Source organism: Nicotiana tabacum, chromosome 15 (assembly GCF_000715075.1).
Source record: "Nicotiana tabacum cultivar K326 chromosome 15, ASM71507v2, whole genome shotgun sequence".
Classification (NCBI taxonomy): Eukaryota; Viridiplantae; Streptophyta; class Magnoliopsida; order Solanales; family Solanaceae; genus Nicotiana; species Nicotiana tabacum.
Window position 1 is genome coordinate 51,471,195 of NC_134094.1, and position 9,417 is coordinate 51,480,611.

Here is a 9,417-nt window from a genome sequence, read left to right on the forward strand (position 1 = left end):
GGAAGAAACCGACCGAGCCAAAAATATTTTTATTTCGGTTTCGGTTATTCCGTCTTTTCGGTCAATTTCAATTTAAAATTTTAAATTTTTAGTTTTTCAGTTCGATCGTCGATTATTGATTTATTTGGTTCGATTAACCGAAAAATCGAATTATTAGCAAATGGATTCTTTAAACTATATATAAATTTTTAAATTTTTAGTTTTTCAGTTCGGTAGTCGATTATTGATTTATTTAGTTCGGTTAACTGAAAAATCGAATTATTAGCAAATGTATTCTTTAAACTATATATAGGCGAAGCCCGTAGGTAATAAATTAATAATATTAAGCCCAATTTTAAGTTCCATCAAAGACCCAACCCAAATAAGTAAGTCAAACGGCTTTTCCCAATCTTAAGACTTTCACTCTAATAAAACTTCCATTTCATTCTAAGCGCTGGGGTTCTTCAAACTTCTATTGCGCCTCTCTAGACTCTATCGCCATTGATACACTTGTGCCGGTGGTGCTCCAGCAATTTTCGTTGTCGTCAGTATTCATGCTCAGTATTTTAGTGTTCTGCTTGTTTTTGTTTTCGTAGATGGCAGAAAATGAAAGTAGGGCAAGCGAAGGTTGGGGTTCAAATGATAGCATACCTAACACTAAATGTCTCAGTCCTAATGAAGCTCCAAAGAAAAGGAAAGTCATGCAACCTAGATCTGATGCTTGGAACCATTTTGAGAAGTATGTTGATCCTAGTGGAGCTAATAGAGCAAAATGTAAGCATTATTGTGAAAAAACTTATGCATCTGCTACAAAAGGTAATGGTACTACATCAATGAACAATCATCTCACTACGTGTCACGACCCAAAATCCATTATAGATCGTGATGGCGCCCAACACCACCGTCAGACAAGCCAATTGTGATTGATCAATTTAATTACTCATTTTATTACTTTCGAAATCATAAATTTTAATAAGGAAGGAAATTTATACTTTTAAATCCACGGGAACGTACAAAAATTATAGTTTATAAGAGGAATGAAAGGCGATGATAATATACAAAACCGTAAGCATCAACTTGTATATCCCAAAACCCAGTGTCACAAGTGAATGAGCATTTACTAGGGAGTACAACAATAATAATACAACATCTGTCTGGAATGTAAATAAGACAGAATAAAGTAAATGGTACGATGAAGACTCTGTGGGCTACGATACGTAGCCTGGAATGTAGCTCACCATAAAGTCTACTCAGCAGTTGCGCCTATGCGCCAAGATGACCACCAAATAAACATGTCGGATCCTGCACATTTAGTGCAGAAGTGCAGTATGAGTACGTAAATTAACACAAACCCAGTAAGTATCTAGCCTAACCCCGGAGAAATAGTGACGAGGGGTCGACATCGACACTTACTAGTGGTCTAATAAATCAATATGGTAAATTATAAACAAATAAGTGTTGATACCCAATTTTACCCTCATTTTTTTTCAAATAATTTAAATACTTTCAAAATATCATTTTTTTTTTGCATCATTATGTAGTTTACAAAATCTATACAAGCATTTTCTATTATTTTTCATAATTTTTAGAGCTTTAAAATCGATTTTCTTGTATTTAAGTTACTGGAATGTTTATTAATTATTCCTTAAAATTATTCTTGTGATGACCTAATTATCTAAAATTATTATTTGCATCCATAATACATGTTTTAAATATTTTTTACTTAATTATATTGATATTCTTAGGCTATTTGCACAATCTTGCAATAATAGCCTATATTTTATATTTTTATTGCATTTGTCATTTTATTCAGGGTCAAAATAATATTTTATATTTTTATAATCTTTTACTATTATTTTAAAATATTAATTTGTGTAAATAGTATTTTTATATATTTATTTAACTATTTTTATTAAATTATTTCCATTTTAATCTCTTATTTAAAAGCTAGCCCAATTTTTGAGCTATTTTTCGGACCAAACAGACCTAAATCCCTGGCCCAATCCTCAAGCCCAACCCCAAGCGATCCTGCCCAGTCCAAAATCTGACCTAGCTCGTTTTAATCTCAGTCGTTGATCAAAAGCGATCAACGGCTCACAACACCCCACTCTCTTTCCTTATATCCCCATAACCTAACCCTAATCCCCATTTCCTAAAGACAATCGCCTTTATTCTCTCTGTCACTCCCTTCTCCTTCATGAACCCTAGCCGTCACACCCCCAGTTATCTCTGATTCCGACCTTGATATGAATCCTCCTACGATTTGCCTTCCATATATGCTCCATCTCCGTGTTACTTACACGATTCTGGTATTACTTAGTACTTGCCTATTTTTGGCAAGTACCAGACCTGGAATCATGTGGAAATCGTTTTCAATCTTTAAGATCTAGACGGTATTCCGTCTATATACGTTCATGGCAAGGCGATATGAAGTCGATTCACCAAAAATCTTCGGTCGAATCTTTGATTTATGTCAATTAGGGTTTACCTAATTTTTCTCCTAATCCGATTAAATTGATTCTGCATGTTATTATTTCCTTATTTATGTTTGATTTTACAGTGTTTCCTTGTTTGTTTGCTTGATTTCTACTACTGTATAAACACCTCCCTATTCCCCTTTGAAACAGACTTTTTTCACGAGATTCACTAAAAACTAAAGGTTGTCACTCTATTATTCTCTCATTCTCTTGTTCTATACTTTGGCTCTTGGCCGGCTGAAAGCCAAGGCCACCGGAATTTGATTTTTCAACTTTTCTTGGTGCGAGCACTGCCCGGGGTTCGTTTGAAGCCTTTGGGAACTTTGACACACTAAGATTCTGGGTTCTATTACTCTTTGCTGACGTTCAGAGTAGTGTGGAGTTTGTTCGATCTTGTTTGTCTATTTGTCAAGTGATAACTGGTAAGTTCCTTAGCTTTAGTAATTTTATTCTCCCGCGTTCATGATTTGGAAAAAAACCCCTCCCCACTATCTGCCAACGCTCTCTGCCAAACGCTTCATCCCCTCCCCAACGATCAAAAACCAGACCACACACTCACAGGCAGCCGGCGACCACCCCACGCCGGCGACCACCCCTACCAGCAGGTAAGCCCCTCTCCCCCCTCATCTTTCACGCCTCCCCTTCCTCTCTATCCTCTTTCTTCTTTACCTCTTCCCCACTCCCATACTTACTAGAGCAACAACACTGCTGGCGACTGCTATTTCGCCGGGCAGCAATATCGGCATTTTTCCCTCTTGCTTTTCTTCTTCATTTTTAATTCTTAGTTGCGGGTAATCCCTCCCCCCCTTTATCTGCTCCTTTCCTCTTCGTTACCTTCTTTGCCCTTTTTTGTTACGGTTGGGACTTCGCCAGTAGTAGCGGTGACAGCCCCCTCCCCCCTTGTTTGGCTTCGTGGTAGCGGCGAACGGGACATGCATGTGCAAACAGTGAATAACAGTCAGGGCGACTGTCAACAAGGGGCGACGCAGGAGTTGGACGTGAACGTGCAAGGTGGCCGCAATACCGCCGTGTATACCAAGACAATTCCCAAGTTCTAATTGCGGGAGTTAATACCTCCCATTTTGTTGTTTCCCTTCATTGTGTTAGTTAAATTACTGCCATCTTAGTTCGTATTAGTTTAATCACCATATTAGCGTGCCTGCAGTTACAATATATCTTTTTCTACTCTGGTCTGTTACTTAGTGTGTGTTAGTGATTTCCTTTAGTCTGCCATAGGTATAGTGGTTATGGTCTGGGATGGCCGAGTGAGGTCATGTCCTCGGGGGGTGGAGGGTGGGGGTGGGGGGAGGGGTTAGGGGGAAGGCAGGCAAGGGAGGTAAGGGGAACAAGGGTGCCTATAGGTTGGAATTGGGTCATGGAATATAGGTACACTGACGGGTAAGTCTATAGAGTTGGCAAAGATCTTCCGGAAGAGGAGGGTCAATGTAGCGTGTGTCCAGGAAACTAGGTGGGTAGGGTCCAGGGCGAGAGATGCGGACGGGTATAAGCTTTGTTACTCCGGAGTCCAGAAGGGTAAGAATGGAATGGGTATCTTGGTGGATGGGGAACTTAGAGAGTCGGTGGTTGAGGTTAGATGGGTGAATGATAGATTGATGACTATTAAGTTGGTGGTTGGAGAGTGCACCCTAAACATCGTTAGCGCCTACGCCCCGTATGCGGGCCTGGATGAGGAGGTTAAACAATGATTCTGGGAGGGGTTATATGAGATTGTGCGTCAAGTACCGCCTACTAAGAGGCTATTTATAGGAGGGGATTTCAATGGTCATATTGGGTCGACCGCAAGCGGCTATGGCGAGGTGTATGGAGGCTTCGATTTTGGGGAGAGGAACAGATGAGGTACTTCACTAAGGCTTTTGGGTTGGTGATTGCGAACTCTAGCTTTCCGAAGAGGGATGGGCGTTTGGTTACTTTCCAAAATGCTGTGGCGACGACTCAGATTGACTATATCCTCCTTAGGAGGTGTAACAATTGGCTGTGTAAGGATTGTAAAGTTATTCCGGGTGAGATACTCACGACACAGCATAGGCTATTGGTGATAGATGTTGGTATTATGTTAAAGAGAAGGAAAAGGTTCGATTGCGGACGGTCGAGAATGAGGTGGGGTGCCTTGACTAAGGATAAAGCCCAGGAGTTGGAGGGGCAGTTGTTGGCTATGGGAGCCTGGAGGAAAAGTGGTGATGCGAGCATTATATGGTCGACAACAACAAACTGTATAAAGGAGGCTGCGAGAGAAGTGTTAGGGACCTCGATGGGCGTCTCTGGCATGCACAAAGGAGACTGTTGGTGGAATGAAGTAGTCCAAGGTAAAGTGAAAGCAAAGAAGACAGCATATCTAAAATTAGTAGGGAGCACAAGTGAGAAGGAGAGGAGGGCGTGCATGGAGTGGTATAAGGTAGCTAGGAAGGAAGCAAAGCTGGCAGTCACGGAGGCTAAAACTGCAGCCTATGGCCGTATGTACGAGGAACTGGGGGAAAAAGGCGGAGAGAAGAAATTATTCCGACTGGCGAAGACGAGAGAGAGGAAGGCCCGGGATTTGGACCAAGTGAGATGCATCAAGGACAACGATGGTAGAGTATTGATGGAAGACGCTCAGATTAAGAGGAGATGTCAGACTTATTTTCATGAACTTCTGAATGAAAAAGGGGATCAGGATATTGTGCTAGGTGAACTGGAGCATTCCGAGAGTCACTGTGACTTTGGGGACTGCAGGCGCATCGAGGTTGAGGAGGTCGTATGAGTTATGCGTAAGATGAGTAGGGGTAGAGCGACCAGGCCAGACGAAATTCCGATTGAATTTTGGAAGTGTGTGGGTAGAGCAAGCTTGGAGTGGCTGATTAGATTGTTTAATGTTATTTTTAGGACGAAGAGGATGCTGGAAGAGTGGAGGTGGAGTACGGTGGTTCCGTTGTATAAGAACAAAGGTGATATCCAGAGTTGTAACAATTATAGGGGTATCAAATTACTGAGTCATACCATGAAAGTTTGGGAGAGGGTGGTTGAAACGAGGGTGAGGAGGACAGTGTCTATATCCGATAAGCAGTTCGGGTTCATGCCGGGTCATTCTACTATGGAAGTTATACACCTTATTAGGAGGTTGGTGGAACGGTACAGGGAGAGGAAGAAGGATCTGCACATGGTGTTTATTGATTTAGAGAAAGCGTACGAGAAGGTTCCTAGAGAAGTTCTCTGGAGATGCTTAGAGGCAAAAGGCTCGTCGCCTGCCTATATTTGGGCAATTAAGGACATGTATGATGGGGCTAAGACTCGGGTTAGGACTATAGGAAGCGACTTTGAGCAGTTTCCAGTTGTTATGGGGTTACACCAAGGTTCTGCGCTCAACCCGTTCTTATTTGCCCTGGTGATAGATGTGTTAACACACCATATTCAAGGGGAGGTGCCATGGTGTATGTTATTCGCCGATGACATAGTTCTGATTGATAAGTCGCGAACCAGTGTTAACGAGAGGTTAGAGGTTTGGAGACATGCCCTTGAGTCTAAGGGTTTCAAGCTGAGCAAGACGAAGATGGAATACCTGGAGTGTAAGTTCAGCACTGAGCCGAGGGAAGTGGGCGTGGAAGTGAGGCTTGAATCACACGTCATACCAAGTAGTGGCAAATTCAAATACCTTAGGTCGGTTATCCAGAGGAAAAGAGAGATTGATGAGGATGTCACACACCGTATTGGGGTGGGATGGATGAAGTGAAGGTTAGCATCTGGAGTCTTGTATGATAAGAGAGTGCCACCGATACTCAAAGGTAAATTTTACAAAGCGGTAGTTAGACCGTCTATAATGTATGGAGTTGAGTGTTAGCCTGTTAAGAACTCACATATCCAGAAGATGAAAGTAGCAGAAATGAGGATGTTGAGGTGGATGTGCGAACACACTATAATGGATAAGATTAGGAATGAAGATATTCGGGAGAAGGTGGGCGTGACTCCCATTGATGAAAAGATGCGGGAAGCGCGACTCAGATGGTTTGGACACGTACAAAGGAGAAGCCCAGATGCCCTGGTAAGGAGGTGTGAGCAGCTGACTTTGGAGGATACGAGAAGAGGTAGAGGACGGCTTAAGAAGTATTGGGGAGAGGTGATCAGGCAGGACATGGAGAGGCTTCAGATTTCCAAGGACATGGCTCTTGATAGAAAGTTGTGGAGGTCGAGTATTAGAGTTGTAGGTTATGAGGTACATAGTTGAGTCTCCCTTACTTTGTACCTTTGTGAGGCTAGTCTGGTAGGGTTTTTGTCGATGTCAACTAGTGGCAAGGTTGTGTCTTACTACTCTTTTGTTTTCCATAGTGTCGGGTCTATGTATTGTCTATCGCGTTTGCTTTGCATCTACTTTCTCATTTTCATGATGTTATTTTTCCTATGGTTTCTATTGGTGATACTGATATTGTCTCTTTTCATCTTCTTGAGCCGAGGGTCTTTCGAAAATAACCTCTCTACTCCCTTAGGGTAGGGGTAAGGTCTGCGTACACACTACCCTCCTCAGACCCCACTAGTGGGATTTCACTGGGTCGTCATTATTGTTTTTGTTGTGTTCATGATTTGCATATTCATACCTCTGAAATTTCATGACCTAATGTGTTTCTAGACCATCTCTATGTGCAACCTTGTTGGCATTAAACTCATTTTGTGATCTGAACTTCTTTAGCACTTGATTTTACCTAAATCTGCCAGTTCTGAGATATGTTTATGCTTAACTTGAATAATTTGGACCCTCTTAAGTTCGTTTAGCCTAATGTGTTGGTACCTGAATGTTTACATTTACTGTGTGGCATGAGTTTGCTTCCTTGATTTGTTCTGGGTTCCTGTAATGACTGACTCGTATCTATAATGTGTCCTAATCTCTGTTAAGACCTTCACTCTAGCTATGACCTGCTCCCATGCTATTTTGTCACTCATTATGTCTTAGGTTTGCCTAATCATGTATCCCCTAGTGATTAGTTGGGACCTTTAGAGTAGCCATCTTAACATGTGTTTCCTTCTAATGTTTGGTATTGTTTTATCTTAGTGATATAAGTTGGCATGTCTACTTGCTGGTGTTGTGATGGATATTCAACATAATTTGGACCCCTAGGCTTTAAATTCTTTAAGTTAGTGCTCTACTTTAGATTCGTTGGCATTGTGCACCTTTGTATGTTAATCTTGTAGTCTCAGAAAACCTGATTCCCCTACTTCTTACAAAAATATTTTCTGCCCAATATGCTCAGTGTTTGAACTTGTGATATCAACCTGTCCTTTGAATTTTTTGTTGATTCTCTTTGCTTGTATGTTCTTTGTTCAATCGCCCCTGCTATGCCTGCTTCTAATATATAAGTACACCTCTTTAAATTCTATCACTTGATCACTGTCATCTCACTCTCATTTGTCACCTACACTATTCTGGATCTATCACTCTTGGCCGGCTGAAAGCCAAGGCCACCAAAACTCTCTCTATTGACCTCCCTAGTGTGAGCACTGCTCGGGGTCCATTTGAGACCCTTGTGAACTCTGACACACTAGGATTTGGGATTCTTTGATCACTCTCTTTGCTGCTGGAATTTGAGCTGTCTCTTGCATTTAGCTTTTCTTCCTCACATTGTTGGTATAATTTGCAAACTAGGTTTGTGTAAGTGATTTCTGTGTAATTCAATATTTGGGTCATATGGGCAGTTTGTAAGTATTGGGTTTGGCTTGAGTTCCTCTATGATATTTTGGCTATGTTGATGGGCATAGTCCCATGTTTGGATCTGGGCATGCTATTTGCGAAGAAGGGGTTTGTTGAAGGCCCAGGCAATATTGGGTATCTCATTTGGGACTGCTGTAGGCCTACTATAATTTCTTGTATAATATCTGCACTTATATTCCTCATCTGGTCTGTAATAATTTTGTAATAAACAATTGGGGTGTTAGTGAAATTGGGAAAACGGTATATTCCAATGTTTGCACGAAAGGGTAAAAAACATGCTTATAGGATTCGTATGATTTACTTGTTATTTTATCCAACCTGCCATATATGCTATTTAAATTTCCATGTACACTAGTAGAAATCATGCCATTAGGGGAATCACACACTCACACAATTTGTTTACTATCAAAGTATGAGCTTAAATACTCTATCTATTCCCATGTCTACTGCTATGTGTCACTAGACAGCATGCCTATAGGAAATAAATGCCGATAACCGTCCTTCAATTTGCATAACGGCAGCATGTTCATTAGATACCATGCCTATAGGATTATACTAGCTTATGCTCTACTGGTCCTCATCTAGATATCATGCACATAGGTTCTTAATTGATTCATCAGTTACTGTTATATCTATTGCTCACCTAGAAAACATGCCTATAGGGATGAAGTGTTACAGAATCAGTTTTCAACTTCCAATTATTAGAACCTAGCTATAAAATATTGCTATTCGCTTAGAAAGCATGCTGCTATTCGCTTAGAAAGCATGCTAATAGGATCAAATACGAGTAATTCTGAGTATTCCCAATGGTTTTCATTCCCCCTATTGCATAAATCACTTAGAGACCATGTCTATAGGTTTTAATAACTTATAATCTGTAATTTCAATAAACAGCATAACAGTACCGGATACTCTTAAACTGAGTAGTTATTTAAAAACCATGCCTATGGAGCTTAACGACTTCAATTTGCCTCAATTCTAAAACTATCTAGTGCCTAACAAGAAATCTATTCGCGTGCATTTGTTGTCTAAGTGTGGAGACTAACTTGAGCCTTTAACTGTCCTTAAGTGAAGTCCTATTTGTTTTGAATGTCGCTTAGTTTTATCATTTTGAGCAGCCTAAGTAAAGTCTAAAACTACCCAAATAGAGGTCCAACGCCTCCTGGACCATAGGCATGGGATGGGTAGTGCACGCATAGAACGCGACCTGGAATTGAATTAGAACGCTTTAAAAAAACAACTTCAACATAGTAATCGGGTAGTAGGAGA

General features: G+C 40.9%; 1 protein-coding gene across 1 annotated transcript; it reads left to right on the plus strand.

Moving 5' to 3' along the window:
• Positions 1-4,308: 4,308 nt before the first annotated feature.
• LOC142169619 (uncharacterized) lies at positions 4,309-9,066 on the plus strand. Its single transcript, XM_075231508.1, has 2 exons — positions 4,309-5,019; positions 9,043-9,066. The coding sequence occupies exons 1-2, from the start codon at positions 4,309-4,311 to the stop codon at positions 9,064-9,066; spliced, it is 735 nt and encodes a 244-aa protein (XP_075087609.1).
• Positions 9,067-9,417: the final 351 nt, after the last annotated feature.

What these genes read in the sequence shown, in the direction of transcription:
- LOC142169619 (XM_075231508.1), top strand. Translation starts at nt 4,309, where the DNA reads ATGAGGTACTTCACTAAGGCTTTTGGGTTGGTGATTGCGAACTCTAGC. An exon ending in AGGCCCGGGATTTGGACCAA is followed by an intron (nt 5,020 to 9,042) that starts GTGAGATGCATC and finishes TTCAATAAACAG; the next exon opens with CATAACAGTACCGGATACTC.